This window comes from Myotis daubentonii, chromosome 16, assembly GCF_963259705.1.
Source record: "Myotis daubentonii chromosome 16, mMyoDau2.1, whole genome shotgun sequence".
NCBI lineage: Eukaryota > Metazoa > Chordata > Mammalia > Chiroptera > Vespertilionidae > Myotis > Myotis daubentonii.
Window position 1 is genome coordinate 30,593,006 of NC_081855.1, and position 17,501 is coordinate 30,610,506.

General features: G+C 40.8%; 1 protein-coding gene across 2 annotated transcripts in view; it reads left to right on the plus strand.

The window, feature by feature from the left end:
• The window catches only part of STXBP4 (syntaxin binding protein 4), a 122,667-nt gene that overhangs the window by 2,767 nt on the left and 102,399 nt on the right, over positions 1-17,501 (plus strand). For both annotated transcript variants that reach the window (XM_059669543.1, XM_059669542.1), the window contains exons 2-7: positions 2,910-2,985; positions 3,458-3,587; positions 5,657-5,789; positions 12,994-13,100; positions 13,289-13,508; positions 14,678-14,756. In XM_059669543.1, coding sequence (XP_059525526.1) covers positions 3,517-3,587; positions 5,657-5,789; positions 12,994-13,100; positions 13,289-13,508; positions 14,678-14,756 — 610 coding nt within the window. In that variant the 5' untranslated portion in view covers positions 2,910-2,985; positions 3,458-3,516. The remainder of the gene's footprint in view (positions 1-2,909; positions 2,986-3,457; positions 3,588-5,656; positions 5,790-12,993; positions 13,101-13,288; positions 13,509-14,677; positions 14,757-17,501) is intronic.

Here is a 17,501-nt window from a genome sequence, read left to right on the forward strand (position 1 = left end):
GTAAGTAAAATAGGTTATTTTTATATAAATCATTTTGAGGGTGGGGACTGAGAAATGGTGAAGGTTGAAAAGAAAGAAAAAAGAAATTTTGAGTCACACAGTGTTTTCCTGCTGTGTGTTATTGCTTTTCAGACTTTCTGAAGACTTACAGATTATAAAGATGTGTTATTTTTAAAATTTGGTTTCTAATTTTTGGCATTTTAATGGTTAATATAAATTCAGGAAATTGCAATTTAAACCTTAGTATGTTAGTCACTGAGCTGTATGTTGTAACTGTCTATCTAATAAAGTTATTGGGTTCATTTGGCAATGTGAAATACCTAACAATTAATCTGGCATTGCAAACAACTGTTTATTTGGCAGCTGTATATTACAAGATTTTTCCTGTACCTAAAAGAGGAAGAGTAATGCATTTGAATAAATAGTGAGAAGTAGTGAATTCCAGTTTGCTTGGGACGAGGCTGAATATTCACTGTTTCCCAATAAATTGAAGTACACTCATGGCATGAAACTGCCTTAGTAAGTCTTGATATCCTGGTTTCTTATTCTTGGCATCTTCCTTTAAGCCACATGTTTCAGGGGCTACTCCATATAAAAGGCTTCAGGGGCTACGTGTATATGATTGATAGATAAGATGAAATGAAAACAGAAATCATTCACCAGTAACTTTTATCAAGATCAGTGCCAGCTTCAAGGTTGTGTGCCCGTGCAGTTGCACAAGGACCTGCTTTTAAAAGGGCCGCTGGCTCAGTTGGGCCTTGTATTTGGTTTAATGCTCTGCTGTCATGATCTTGAAATAATTTTTTTAACAGGGACTTGCATTTTCATTTTGTCCTGGCCCCAGGATACATGTTATATTCCAAATGAACCAACTGACTGATGTTCTGACGTTCTGCTAAAGCGCAGTCAACCTAAAAGTAAGAGATAAGGAAAAAGGCCAATTCAGGTCTCCTGAGAATAGCCAGGTTGCATGAAATAAGATCAAGCAAAAATCCAAACTCCTTTCCACAACCCATTAGACCCTAGTTCATCTCGACCCTGCCTACTTTTCTAACTTTATCTCCGATCTATCTCTGTCTGCATTCATCAGGCTCCATCCACACTCCTCTTTTTATAAAAATGTATTTTTATTGATTTCAGAGAGGAAGGGAGAGGGAGAGAGAGATGGAAACATCAATGATGTGAGAGAATTATTGATCGGTTGCCTCCTGCACTCCCCACACCCGGAATCAAGTTTGCAACCCAGGCATATGCCCTGATGGGGATTCGAACCAGGACCTCCTGATTCATAGGTAGATGCTCCACCAGTGAGCCACACCTCCTTCTATGCTGTAAATGCCCCAAATTTATTTTGCTGCCTTGAGGCCTTTTCTCTGCCTGGGGTACTTTGTCCCTCAGTTTTTCTTCTGGCTGATCTATTATTTGGATCTTGGCTGAGACACCACTACCTGACCTAAATTAGCACTCCTCTTCCAGCCAAATGTGATTATACTATCTTTTGGTATCTGAAAGTTAGTTTATTTTGCTGCTTCCTTCTGTTTTTTTAATATTTTTTAATTGATTTCAGAGAGGGAGTGAGAGGGAGAGAGAGATAGAAGCATCAATGATGAGAGAGAATCATTGATTGGCTGCCTCCCGCACGCCCCCTACTGGGGATCGAGCCTGCAACCCCGGGCATATGCCCTTGACCAGAATTGAACCTGGGACCCTTCAGTCCCCAGGCCAACGCTCTATCTTCTCAGCCAAACTGTCTAGGGCTGCTGTTTCCTTTTTTTTATTGTTTTTCTCCCATCACTAGAGGGTAAATGCTGTAAAAACAGGGACCTTGGATTGTTCAGCATAATAACACAAGCCCTTAGCATGGTGCCCTGCATGACTGTGCTGAGTACATGTCTGGTGGATGAGTGCATGAGTGTGGCAAGCAGAAGGGAGTCAGAGAGTCTACGGAAACTTCCGAGAACAGTGAGCTGTGACTCTGACAAAGATCTCATGTTTCAAGAAATGTAGGACTCCTTTGAAGCCTTTCGGTATTTCCCACAGGATTGGGCTGTGTTACAGGCAGAGCTATGTGTCCGCCCCCGAGACAGATGAGCAGCATTCCTGACTGTTTGGATTCCTGAAAGGGAAAAAATGCACGAGTAGCTGGAAAATTGCCCCTGGGTACACAAGAAAGGAGATAGTAAAAGAACCCTCTGACCTTTTATATCTTTATTTTCTGAAACTTTAATGTCATTTTTAAAAAGATCAATTAAGTAAAGTCTACTCTAGGGAAGAGACTTATTCCTGATTTTTGTCAGTGTCCTTAAACAGCTGTAGGGTTATATAAATAGTTAATGCTCGCTTGAAGAATCTCTGATGTGATAAAGTGTACAAATTACCAGTTTGAGTTCCGCTTCTGCTGCCCTTTTTAACTGAAAATCCGATTTTTTAAAAAGTTAACTTGATTAAGGTATCATTGGTTTATAACAAACAACACATATTGAGGGTGAAATAATCTGCTAGGTTTTGACATGGGTATTCGTTTGGAAAACCATCACTATTGCCTAATATACTTATGAAGAAACGGGCTCAGAAAAGCCCAGCAGCGCAAATTGGAACCCAGGTGTATCTGAAACCAAGGTCCATATTCTAGGTTCTGCAGCCTGAATTCTAGCTGAGAAAACAACCAGTGAGTGATTCTTATTTGGGTGGGGAAAGTACGCAATCTCTGTGACCCTCATTTCTTTAATGAGAGGATTGTGCTAAAGGATCCTAAAATCTTTTATAGCTTCATTTGTATACTCCGTTCTGTTTCTTATGAAGAGGTGGTAAATCTCTGTTCAAATATTTTTTCATTGAATGATACCACTGTTCTCTAATTTTTACAGTGGGTCTGTGAGAGAGATCAAAATACTTTTTTCTTTTCATAGGAAAATTTGAAGAAGCTTGTGGAGTACTATGAGTCAGACTAATCTAGGATCTGCAGGAAGTCCCTCATGATAGTCGGTGAGACAACAGGAATGTCTATTTTCTTCAACAGTGCGTTGTATCATTATTTTGCAGACAGTCTGACTATAAACTTCCTAGCCTTGTGCTCAGAAAAGACATTTCCCTCCGTCTTTTATTATTATGTGCTTTTTACGCTTACTAATGGTGGAAGCTATCGTAGTTACCTAAAGATTCCCTGTATTCCTCACTTCTGTCAGCAGTGCAGCTTTCATGTAGATGTAGATGTTATGATGATATAGGTATACCTCGATACCTTTATCTATGTCTCTATCTACAGTACTATCTTTACATTTCTCAGATACGATGAGCAATGACTAAAATGACATGGCCCAAAATACATAAAATTCATCTAACATCTACACAGAGGCACATATTATTTATGTGCCAAATGTACGTAATGTTTTTATGCAAAGTTATGGAGCACATTTGACTGTTCTAAGACATGACACTTTGTTTTCTGCCTCCCCAGTCTTAGGAAAAGAAGAATTTATAAACTCTTCATCAGATTCTCATTTGCACGGCTGTTAAATGCAAGGCTACTGTGGTGAAACCATGAATAAAAATTCATCTGCTGCAGTACCATCCGGTCTACTTGAAAAGTAATGGTTAAATTAAATTTAGTATGTTTTGAACTATCATAGTTTTAAATCTGTCGAATATTCGTGAGTGTCAGGTGGAAAGTGTTATACAGTTAACAACCTGTGGTCTAGGATAGCAGTAATGAGAAGTTGATCAATAATCACCTTTTAGTGTAAATCAGTGTAAAGGGCAAATTCTGCATTCCCTTTTAGAATTATTTTTTGAGATTGCTTTATAAAATTGATCTAATTTTTGAATATCTAAAATATTTTATAATTTCAGTATAAAATTACATAAGATTAACTTTTGCTGAGTAACAAAACCACCTCCAAGTGCATTAAAAATACAAGCTTTTATCCTTTGCCATGAGTTTGTGATTAATTCTTCTGGTCTACACCTAATGATGTCGGGTGGCCTCATTCACATGTTCTGGGGCCTAGCTGGGAAGGCTGGATGACGGATGCCTCTTTCCACCTGATCTCAGCTTCCAGGAGGCTAGTTCAGGCTTTTTTTCTTTCTTTTTGTTATTTCAGAGAGGAAGGGAGATAGAAACATCAGTGACGAGAGGGAATCATTGATCGGCTGCCTCCTGCACGCCCCCCACTGGGGATTGAGCCCACAACCTGGGTATGGGTCCTTGACCGGAATCGAACCCTGACCTCCTGGTTCACAGGTCGACGCTCAACCAGTGAGCCACACCGGCCGGGCAGTTCAGGCTTTTTTATGTGGCAGTGGAATGGTCCCCAGGAGGAAGCACACGTGTTTGTCAAATGTCTGTTTTCCTCACATTTGCTGGAGTACCATTGGCTGAAGCAATTTAAATAGTCAAGTCCAAATTCAAGGTATAGAGATGTAGACTTTACTTTTTAATGGAAGGAGGGGTAGAGTCACTTTCCAAGAGGCATGCAGACAGGGGTGGGAAGAATTGCCATTCTCCAGCATGTCACACCCACATAATAAGGCACATTCAGAGAAGGCTTGCTTTCATTTACTCTGTCCTTCACTCTGCGGCCTCATTTCTCGCCTAGATAACCATTTTTATTCTTGTGGTTTTTTTCAGTGCTCTTTTTACATACACATATAAATATACATAAAGGTTATATATGTGTATATATGTCCATGAACCACGTAATTATGTATATTTTTTCTCAAAGTGATTAATTCTTTACTAGGTTCCGCTCTACATTAGACATCTGCTGCTGCTTACATGGTAAACAAGTGTGTACCAGCCGTTGGACTCAGGTTCACGGTCTGCCCTGGAGAAGGGTGTCCGGCTCGTTAAACTCAGGGGGCCTTCCCTGATGCTCCCTCCTCTGACCACTGGAAAGCTCCGGTCTCCAAGCGGCACCAGCCAGGCCTAGCTGCAGAGTGTGCGCAGAGCTCCATGTCTCGGTGCTGAGCAGCTCAGCACAGAACTTTTTCCAACTACTGAGTGCAAATCAGGCCCATAAGAGAAAGTCAGTGCTCTGACCAGAGTGTTCTAAGATGTAACTTGGGGGAATACCTTTCACAGAACGTTTAGACACGCTCTCTTTTCTGATGGCATTGCTCTGATGTCTGAAGGAAATCACAGCTGGAGCAGTGCTTTGTACCAGGAAAATACTTCTCCCAATTAAAAGGATAAACTTTTTTTTTTGTAATTCAAATGGAGGTTATATTTCTTTTGCTTTAAATGGCCACTTTTACTTTAAAGTCACTTACCTAACTCATTAAAATATCTAGTATTGGAATTGTTCAATATTAAATAGTCTAAAAATCAATAAAAGCAAATCTTTTCTGTCACCTTTAATAAATTTTTCAAATTTATCTCTATTATATTTTTGACTATTTTTGTTTGTTTTCCAAAGAAATAAGCATTATTGTTGTATTTTTTTTTTTATGGTTTGGTTGTTTTGTAGAGAAAATGAAAGTTACAGATAAGACAATCCATTTGATTGCTTTTGTTTTACCATACTTTTTAACATGTAGCTGCTAGAATGTACTGAGTACTTTGAGTTATCTAGATCCAAGAATTTGATTCAACAAGTGGTTTAAGGAGAACCTCGAAAGATCTCTTGTAACCTGTGAGCGCTAATTTACTTTATCTTAGGGACCCTGCCTTGCACATGATTACCGTTACCAAGGAAACAGGCCTCGGTCTGAAGATCCTCGGAGGAATTAACCGGAATGAAGGTCCCTTTGTGTATATTCAGGAAATCATTCCTGGCGGAGACTGTTATAAGGTAAAAATGAAAATTTAAAAAAAACCCTTCACCAAAAAGAACAAAACCATTAGTAACAAGGTTTGTTTTCTGTCTCATCAGTCTAGTCTTAATATTAGCTGAATGTCCCCTGTGAACAAAGGAACTGGAAAATAGGCCTGTTACCCTCAAGGAGCTTTGCCCTAAGAATGAATATGAAATAAAATGTGAAAATAACAGCCTTCAGGCTATCACTAAAGGTTATAGATTTTTAATTTATGCTATTCAACTCTTATCCTATTTTTGGTTAAGAGAAATTATATTTGAAGACGTGTTGTTATCTCTAGACTGCTCGGAGTTCGGACTAATTTGGATCACTTAAGCTTGAAGTATATTCATTTAGCCTATCCTAAATGTAAAACAAAATAAACACAAACACTCAGCAAATAAAATTCATTCATTTTAAATTTACTATAATTTTTGTTCAGCTTGTTAATTATATCACTAATTACTTGCTCACATGAGAAATTAGATTTAGAATTAAGATGAGAGAATATCCTTTTTTAGGAATTAGAATGTCTTACTCTTCTCTTTAAGGCAGTGGTTCTCAACCTTCCTAATGCCGCGACCCTTTAATACAGTTCCTCATGTTGTGGTGACCCCCAATTTCATTGTTACAAATTGAACATAATTAACCCTTTTCGGTCCAACGTCGAGGCTGACTCGACAGACCAGGCGCTAGGAGCAGGTCCAACGTCAAGGCTGACTCAACAGGCACTAGGAGCAGGCCCAACGTCAAAGCTGAGGTCGACACCGCAAACCGGTTCAACATTCAATCCCGTCAATTACTTTGGACCAGACTGTTTGAATTCCAAAGATAAAATTGGACCACAAAGGGTTAAAGCATAGCGATTAATCACAAAAATAATATGTAATTCTATATGTGTTTTCTGATGGTATTAGGCGACCCCTGTGAAAGGGTGGTTCGACCCCCAAAGGGGTCGCGACCCACAGGTTGAGAACCGCTCCTTTAAGGTAAGAAATATGTAAATCGTTAGTCCCTTTTTCCTTTGGTTGCTAGGAGGCTCAGACCCAAGTCTGAAGCACAATACCAGCAACTCAGTTAACAAACTGGTTACTATATTTGCGTTCTCATTTCTCTTGGATTTTATTTGCTATTTTTGTTTTACTGCTGTGTTTATATATGTCTTTTATTGAAAATTGGCCCCAGTGCTTTTTGGAAATAGATAGGCTATAAAGAATTTAATAAAACATCCTATTTATATCAAACTGTATAGTATGAGAAAGGATTCTCTTATCATTAGGTTTTTTCATATTATTGTTTCTTATTCTACTTGTTTTGGTTGAATAAATACACCTACTCCTATCCCTGTTCCCACCCCAAACACTTGTTTAGTAAGCAGCTTATCTCTTTACTGGATTTTTTTTCTTTGTTAGGGAAAAAAGTCAGTTTTACTAATAACTTCAAAAGTAATAGAAATGATTTTGTTTCAGACTCGTTGAGATAATAAGGTATCTTCCAAATGCATGAGTTATAAGTATTATACAGTAAGTTTGTGGTATTATAATGATACAAATTTTGGGCCATTGAATTTAAATTATTAACCAAATAGGAACATATTTAAATGCTAAATTTTTTTTTTAAAATATATTTTATTGATTTTTTACAGAGAGGAAGGGAGAGAGATAGAGAGTTAGAAACATCGATGAGAGAGAAACATCGATCAGCTGCCTCCAGCACATCTCCTACTGGGGATGTGCCCGCAACCCAGGTACATGCCCTTGACCGGAATCGAACCCGGGACCCCTCAGTCCGCAGCCCGACGCTCTATCCACCGAGCCAAACCGGTTTTGGCAATGCTAAATTTAAACAAATTCAAGCAAAAATGAATTTTTCTTTTAAGAACTGAAATGTTTAGTACTACTTTAGTTTTGAAGCTGAGGTGTGTGTGTGTGTGTGTGTGTATGTGAGTTCAGGATAGCTAAGGTATTTCCTAGATTGAACTTGATATAGTGTAATAACAGATCATTGTACCTAACAAGTGATAAGAATTTGCTTTTAGGACAAGCATCAACTTGTGCTTTTATATTCCATGAAAAATAGTGGTAATTAAAGTAATAAATTGATGTCAGTGGCGTGGAGTGGCTCTTAATCAGCTGTCAGTGATAGCAGACCAAGAAATTATATTCATAATACAAACTTTCTCTTACTGGTTTCCTTAGAATTTCCTTGTTTGGAAGGGAATAAAAGCAAAATCCTGTAATGGACTATATTGCATATTTACCACTAGAGGGCAGCACAGAGCTGTTGTTCTTTGACTGTACCTGGTCCTGTCCACGCAGCCAAAATAAAGTGTAGACAGAAGAATAAATAAGTTGGCAATGCTTACTTTACTTTTTGTGTACTTTCTCATGATGGATAGTTATATGCATATTTACTCTGCAAATAAAAAATGGATGCTCTTTTATTTTTAAACATTTTAAATCAATAATAGTAGCATTCACTGTGTTCTAAATACTGTATTAGAATGCTAATAAACACCTAATCCGCACAAAACTTCTGCATGGTAGGTATATTCAGAATAGGGAACACAGGCTATAAGGTTATCCTTGTTAAGTTATCAAGTTGAACAATTGTTAATATTTTAAATGCATATGAGTCCTTTGACTTGCTCTAACTTTAATGTATTGCTTCAGAACTAATAAAATAGGCAATCTCAAGCCTATAGATGGACCAGGGCTTTGTTGATAAATAGGACCAAGGCCTCAGGATGGCAAAGGGTAGAGAGCACTCCCATTGGAGGAGCTAAAGGGGTAGCAGCCAGGAGGGCTCACTTCGCAATGCCGCGCTCATTCCTCCTTTGCCATGATTTACTTCTGTGAAAGCCACCTTAATTTCGTGGACCTTATCATTTATTGTGGACTTAGGTACCTGGCACTATGCTGGGGGAGCAACCATGACAAGGGCATAATTCTGGCCAGCCGAGAGAATTGGTGCTGCTGGTTTGGGAGATGCTGAATTAATTTGCTCTCATGGGAGCAAAAGGATATAAGGAGAGTAAAAAACAAGGGCAGCACAAAGTCAGTGCAGTAATACAGGTACGTAAAAGAGCTTTCGGAGCAAAGAGAAAGGAACAATTAAGTAAATGTAGGGAGTCAGGGAAAACTCACAGCAGAGATGTTTGAGGCTGGCTGTGAAGTTAAGTGAGAGTTCATCAGCTAGAGAAGTGGCAGGGTGGGCGGTGTCATTCGAGACAGAAATTAGTACGTGTAAAAGCATTAGGGGTTGAAGAACATTTTCTGAAAATAGAACGAAGAATTCATATGCCGAGAAGGGAAGTTGGATGATGAGGCTAGAAATAGTAGGCTGCCGCTAGTTTGTTTTGCTGGGTTTGGGAAGTTAAGGAGTTTTCAACTTCTCTACCAGTGGGCAGTCATCACAGGCTCTTAAGTTAGGAGTAACAGGATTAAATTCGCTATCAGTGTAAAAATTGCCCATAACAGATTTGGGATTCTGATTCTACTCACCTGTATTTAACACCTACATGTGCTTGATTTTATATATATTATTTAATGACTAGGGGCCCGGTGCACGAAATTCGTGCACTGGGTGTGTGTGGGGAGGGGAGTGTCCCTCAGGCCAGCCTGTCCCCTCTCACATACTGGGAGCCCTCAGGCATTGACCCCCATCACCCTCCAATCGCAGGATCGGCCCCTTGCCCAGGCCTGATGCCTCGGCCAGAGGCGTAGACCCCCATCATCCTCCGATCGCCTGATCGGCCCCTTGCCCAGGCCTGACGCCTCCACCAGAGGTGTCAGGCTTGGACAGGGGACCCCCATCTCCCCCCAATCACTGGCTCTGGCCCGTGCCCAGGCCTGAGGCCTCTGGCCCAGGAATCATGCCTGGGCAGGGGACCCCCATCTCCCTCTGATCGCTTGCTCCACCCCCCGCCCAAGCCTGACGCCTCTGACCCAGGCTTCAGGCCTGGGCAAGGGGACCATCATATCCCCCCAATCCCCGGCTCCGTCCCCCACCCAGGCCTGATGCCTCGGCCAGAGGAGTTGACCCTCATCACCCTCCGATCACCAATCACCGGATCGGCCCCTTGACCAGGCCTGAGGCCTCCGGCAGAGGTGTCAGGCCTGGGCAGGGACCTCCAGCTCCCCGCGGTTGCAGGCTCCGCCCCTGCCCAGGCCTAATGCCTCTGGCTGAGGCGTCCGGCTCGGGCAGCAGGGACCCGCAGCTGCAGCGGCCCCGCGGTCGTGGGCTCCGCTTTAGGCCCAGGCAAGGGACCCCTAGCTCCCGGGACTGCCAGCTTCGACCGTGCCCAGCTCCCATATCTGGCTCCACCCCTACTTCCTGCTATCACTGGCTAGGGCGGCAAAGGCACCTGATTCTCCGATCATGGCTGGGGGGCAGGGCAAAGGCGGCCCCAGGGCCGCCTTTGCCCTGCCCCCCAGCTCTTAGCTCCCCCCTGGGTTTCTGATCACTGTCAGTGGCAGGGGGCTTCTTCCTGCTTTCCCTTTCGCCTCCCTGCATTGTGCCTACATATGCAAATTAACCGCCATCTTGTTGGCAGTTAACTGCCAATCATAGTTGGCAGTTAATTTGCATATAGCCCTGATTAGCCAATGAAAAGGGTATCGTCGTACGCCAATTACCATTTTTCTCTTTTATTAGATAGGATGGCATCAACCTTGTGTGACAGGTATTTATCCCTACTTTACAGCTAAGAAAGTAGGGTCCCGTGGAGGTTAAACCCCTGACTCAGATTCACATAAGTAGCTGGTGATAAAAGAAGGGCACCTTCAGTGGACAGCTGATGGCAGCATGGGAAAGGACAAAGGCTTGCAAAAACATCCCTTACTAGTGAGGAATAGTGAGCTAGTTACATCGGAGTCAGACAGGTAGATGGTTTCTGATAAGATAACAAGTTATTTAGAAAACGATGTACCAGTCTTTATAATCTGAAATGGACAGTGTTGGTAGTTTCTAATATAAGCATCTCAGTGGTCAGGAATGCATTATTACTGCATCTTTACAGATGTCAACCTGGAAGATTTCAGACGCTGAAGTCGGGCACATGAAAGTGCTTGGCACCTTGCCCATCGTGTTGTCTAGTTGCTCAGTAACTGCTGAGTCAGGATCGAGACAGCATGGAAGAGGCCTCTGAAGTTAGCATCTTCTCACACACAATGCGGCTGGTTCAGAATTCACTGGTTTGGGATGCCAGACATTTACAGAAATAGCTTTGTTTAGTTTGCAGGTTCTGACTTTTAAGCAAGTTCAGAAATTCACATGATCAGCTAAGATTTTATTCTAGGAAGCAAAGAAAAGGAAAAACCACCACCACTGTAGATACATTTTAGAAAGAAAAGATATATAGAAACACCAGAAGCCACAGTCGGAAGGCATTGTTCTTCCCGTCTCCCCTGACTCGTGTCCTGCTTGAGAATGCTGTTCAATGCATCAGTGGACTTTACTATAAGATGTGTTTAGCTGCCTATACAAGGGCTCTTCCCTCTGTGCTGCTGATACCGTACAGCCCGAGAGGAGGCTGTGGGAGGTCGCAGGTCAGCCTGAACCCTGTTGCCTACGTCTGTTTTCTGTAGCCCTTTTCTCTGCAGCCCTGACAACCAGCTTTGATTTCTGTAAGATACATAGATACAGGAGCTGCCTCAGACGCCAGAATTCAGTTCTGCGTTCCCTGTGGAGAAGGTCGTGTGCCTCCCCATCTCCTACCTTCTCTCCCTCACCCCTCCCTCCCTCTCATTGTTTATGAATCTCTAGCTAGCAAGCCACAGAGCTGAAGTGTGAGTGCAGGTCTATCTGTTTGCCCAGCCTGTGGTCCTTCCACCCCACCCACTGCCTCTGAGAGCTCCTGCCCAAATGAAAGGCCGTTGAGTTGCCATCTGCCATAGAGTCATCACTATAGAATTTCCCTTTTTCAAGGAAGTTAAATAGAAGGAACTGAATACCAAGAATGCTTAGGTCAACACAAAGTAACCTAATATTGACTATCTACCACCCCATTTCTAAAAGAACCTTTCTTTCCTTGTCAGTGACCTTTACATGGTTTGCTCCAATGAAGCAGGGTTTTCTTCATTTCCTCCTTTTCCCCCCTAAATTGTTGCCAGGCTTTGGCACAAAAGTCAATAGTAAGGTAGTCAATACATGTCAGTTACAACCTATGTTACTAAGCTGATACTAATGAGGAATTATTTTTGCAGATTCCAAATGGTCTATAGTTGGATTTAACAATAATGTTTATTTCATTTTACTAGTTAATTGATTTATTTTAAAATCAGATTTAAAATTCTCTATTGGATCCTTACTTTGAATACCAGATTTGGAGTATAGAACCCAAATATAATTTAGGTAGTTAGGCGTATTGTCGGGCAAATGACATGAACTTTCTTTTTGGGGGAATGGATCACTTTTCTTGTTTAGAGTGCAATATTTGACACATTCAGAAGGATATAGGGAAATAATGGAACTTATGAAGCATAATGATAAATGAACATCTACAAATCCACTTAGAGTTCAGCACTTGACTTAATGAGAAAGTTTAAGTACCATTGAGACTTCCTGTGTGCTTTCCCCATCACATTCTCCACCCGCCCTCCCCGAAATAAGCACTCTGGAGTTTTGTTTATTCTTCCCTAATGTTTATTCGACTTATTATTTTACAGCCTGTGGCCAAATGGTTGTTTTTCTTGTTTGTTACCATTTCACCTTAACCTTGAGTGAATGCATGATTGTCCTCAAACTAAAGTTAAGCATATTAAGTTGCACACTAATGCACATGAGTGTCTAAATATAGTCTGGATATGCTTGATTTAAATGCATATGCAACCAAATTCTGTAATACGATTTGAACCCAGGCAATACGGAACTGTGTTTACTAACCTTACAAAATCAGCTCTTTCATTTCACTGAACATGTAGAATCCCTGTGGTGAATACTTTCTCCATATAGCTTAGTCTTTTCCAGCATTACTGTTGTGTTTTGCTCCCCATACATTAATCAAATGGAAGGAGGAAAAAAATCATTAATCAAATGGAAGGAGGAAAAAAATCACTTATGAATATAGCAGTTGTATATTATGATCTCTGATTTTGCTCTTTAAGACATTCTTCACTAAAACTTTTCTTGCTTTAATTGCATCAATTTTTTTAAAACCATCCTTATTCATTTCTTTAAAAATGTTACTATTTTTGTTAGGATGGACGTTTGAAGCCAGGAGATCAACTTGTCTCAATAAACAAGGAATCTATGATTGGTGTATCATTTGAAGAAGCAAAAAGCATAATTACCCGAGCCAAGCTGAGGTAACTATTCTATTCACAGGATAAAAGGAATCATTTAGCATGGCTCCTTCAAATAGTAATTTTTAAGATGTTGTAAGTACTTGAGACCCTAAAAGAAATATTTTGAAGTAATATGTGAAATATTGTTTTAGAATTAAATTGTACTATATCCATAATACATTCATAAAGTGTTTTCTTTTTAATGCTAGGTCAGAACCTGCTTGGGAGATAGCATTCATAAGACAAAAATCGGATGGCAGTCACACAGAAAATCCACCGTGTACACCCCTTTTACAGACCTCTGGAGAATATGGACCTCAAGCTTCAGCATTTAATCTTCTTTCTTCTCCCCCTGAAATACCGATTCCAAAGACCTCATCTACCCCCAAAACTACAGATGCTATTTTACCTTCTTTGAAGGGAAATCAGGTACTCTTCCATTTCTGCTTTCTTATGCAGTCCATAAATCCCCCATATGTTTTTATATTTGCCATATACATCGAGAATTATCATTTTGGTAATACAGTGTCTTAGCAAACTGGTATTTCCTTGAAAGATTTTTTTTTAAGATTTTTATGCTGTGCTGTCAATAAATACAATTTACTCAAGTCAGTGTGTCTTTTGCCCAGAAAACTATGATCAGGAATGGCATCACCAAGATACATGTAGATATCACTTGGAACTATGTTAGGAATATCACATATGTTTTCAGACGGTCATTAGTACGGTCCAGTACATTATTATTTCTGTTTCCTGCTTGACTAAAGGCAGGCAGTATTCCTTCATGTTCCTCAGCTTCTTTTCCACACACAGAGTAATCTCTGCCATGCAGTGTGGGTGGGTATGTTCCTCACGTGTGGCTACTAGGATATCATTCACCCTCCCAGACACACAAAGGGGGGGTTTCTGCATCAAAATCAATACAATTAATAACTAGTTGCTGCAGTAGCCTAATAAATCAAAGTTATAAAGTAAAGAGTATGTAGTCTTTAAGTGTGTGCCAGCTATAGAGTAAAATAGGAAACTCAGGTCGGCTTTCAGTCAATGAAATACAATTTGTCAGAGGTAACTTCAGTTACTGGTATATGCTAATCAGATACAGGGTCTAAGATTTTCTGTCAGCCCCTTATACTTTTTCATTTGGGGTGATAACCTTTTCATGGCCTATTTTGTTGTCCTCATTTGGGGTGATAACCTTTTCAACGACAAGGTGCATGGCCTATTTTGTTGTCCTTGGATGGTAGAGCTGAAAGCTGTTTTTAACGTTTAATCTGAATTTCTTTGTTTGAAGATGGATATACCAAATTTTTAGAGGTTTTATATTTTTTTGAACTAATGCTTTAGTCACTTTAGCCATTGTTTTTATGTTAACACTAGAGGCCCAGTGCACGAAATTCATGCACTAGTAGGGTCCCTAGAGGCTGCTGGCAGCCCTCCCTTCCCCCAGCCGGCCCCACCCCCTGGCCGAACTCCCGGAAGAACTCCCAGTTGAGGGGACAATTTGCATACTACGCTTTTATTATGTAGAATGAGCTTCTAGTCTAGTCTTTGACCTTCTTTAGAAAATGAGATTTCATGTTTCTCACTGTCTTTCATAGTTAAGAACTGGATACAAGAAAACAGAACAGACTTCAGTTGCTTCTTTGGACCACAACCCTACAGATATGTCTAATACAGGTAAGTGCACACTTAATTCCTCTTTCCTGTTATTTTTTGCAATGACTCTCTCTCTCTCAATGAGGAGTACGTAATGTGACTTAATAGACTTTAAGGAAGGATGCATTAAGTCTTCTTTCCCACAGTGAATAAAAGAGCAAAATGCATGCATTGTGCCATGGTCCCTGTCACATTATGACTTTTACTGGAAATTTTCCTGAACAATGGTTAACATTTTCAAAGGTGCATTAGAATAACAGTGTCTATGAAGCTGCAGCAATCAACAAACTGTTGAAACCAAGTAATGAAAACTCTTTCTAAATCAAGATTAGGTTGCCTTGCCCTTTTAGCGAAATGCTGGTGAGGTATATTTAAATGCCCCTTTCAGAGAAATCATCGAAGGAAGCATTTTAAGAAAATAAATATTTTTGGGTGTGTTTTTAAGAGATTATATAGATGTAAATTAGAAAGAATATTAATATTGTAAATCCAGTGTTACTGGTTTTTAATTACCATGGAATGATTTACTGACTGTTTAAAATAATAAAAGATTGTGTAGGCCACCCATAAGAGAAGGATTTTTATCAAGCTGTAAAGTGTATATTGTCTCAAATATGAAGAAAAATTCCTCCCTTCAAATTATTTCCAAAAGTTAAGCACAAGTCAAAAGTCTATACAGGATGGGACAAAAGTAGGTTATAGTAGTTCATACAGAAAACAATATAGTCCTATATAATAAAAGCCTAATATGCAAATCGACCAAATGGCGGAACCACCGGTGGGACGACCGGTCGCTATGATGCGTACTGACCAACAGAGGGCAGACGCTCAATGCAGGAGCTGTCCCCAGCCCGCAGGCCCCAGGCCAACCAAGGTGGGTGCCAGAGGGGGCCCTCCCGATCACCCTGCCAGTCGCCCCGCAGAGGGAAGCGACTGGCGACAGCGGCCGGGTAATGGGGGGCAGGCAAGTGGCATCAAGCCAGCCAAGGCAGGTGCCAGCGGGGGGCCCCAATCACCCTCTGGTCACCCCTCAGATTGGCCCTGATTGCCAGCCAGGCCAAGGGACCCTACCCATGCACGAATTTCGTGCATCAGGTCTCTAGTCATTAATAAATAATAATACAAGAATAAACTTTCGCATGCTCACAAGTGTAAGCCTACTTTGCCCCACCCTGTACTTATAGAAAAGTTCATTATGTATGTCTAAATTATAATGCAAATTATTACCCATATGTTTCAGTTTTTGATAGCATTATTTAGATCAGAATTACAAAATAAGGAATAGTTAGTATAAATTACATAGTGTCTTAGTCCGTTTGGGTTACTCTAGCAAAACACCACAGCCTGGGTAGCGTCTAAACAACGCATATGTACTTCTCAGCTCTGAAGCCTGGAAGTCCAGGATCGCAGGGCCAGCACGGCCCGGTGAGAACTTCTCTCCGCTGCAGGCTTTTCGTCATCCTGTCCTCGCGTGGTGGAAAGGGCCAGGGCAGTGGTCGGCAAACTCATTAGTCAACAGAGCCAAATATCAACAGTACACGATTGAAATTTCTTTTGAGAGCCAAATTTTTTAAACTTAAACTATATAGGTAGGTACACTGTTATTAACTTAATTAGGGTACTCCTAAGGCTTAGGAAGAGCCACACTCAAAGGGGCAAAGAGCTGCATGTGGCTCGCGAGCCGCAGTTTGCCGACCACTGGTAGGGAACACTGTAGGATCCCTTTATAAGAGCACTAACCCCACTCATGAGGGCTCTATCCTCATGACCTAAGCAACTCCCAAAGGCCCGCCTCCTAGTACCATCCTCTTTGGGGTTAGGATTTCAGTATGAATTCTGCAAGGGCACAAACATTCAGACCGTTGCATGTAGCTACCGTACTTAACAGGAATTCAGAGTAGATTCCATAGTAGTTTCCTCTGGTTTGGAGCAGTATTGACTCGGACGGTGGTAGCAATCTTTAGCCATAAATAATGTGCCTTTTTACTTAATGGGATTTGTTGACTATTAGAAATTTTATTAGTGCATTCCTGTCATATAATTATTTCCATGCTCTTGATATATTATTTTCTATTTTAAACTCTAACCTCACGTGAGCAAAAAAGATAAAAGATGCAAACAATGGTCAGGAGACATTTGTGTAACATGCTTTTAAGGTTGAAAGTAATTGAACTACTCAACACCTCTCTTAGTCTTTTACTTATTCAGTAAGCACTTACTATGTCATCTGTATGAAAGCATGCTCCAGTAGAAATTATGAAAGAATTAGGATACTTTCCGTGAGATATTTAATTACATATTGTGAATAAAACATGGGGTTTAAAAAAAACCTTCCTTATTCAGATTAGAAAAAGAAATGTGTGTGAGTGTGTTTATGTGTATGTGTGTGTTTATGTTATCGAATAACTACTGTGTGAGTATTCTGTGTGAACTAGAGCAGAGTGTGGATGGACTTAGTACTCTAAGGAGCATCTACACGCTTGTGGATGAATTACACATTTGAACAAATGGTATGAAGCCATGAGCAAAGTGGACTAAGGAGGGAAAGTAGTAAGTGGTGTAGGGAAGGCTCTGAATGGAAACTTACGTTGCCGACCTTAGGTTCTTGAGTCTCAATGTCAGAGGAAGGAGCACTGAACTCAGTACAGATGAAGCAGACAGACTTTATTGAAAAGAGCTTGTGCGCTAGGAAGTGGACCAGAAGAGAGAAGTGACTCCCTAGCGGTTCTTGTGGATGGCTTATACAGGCGCCAGGGGTGGGTGTAG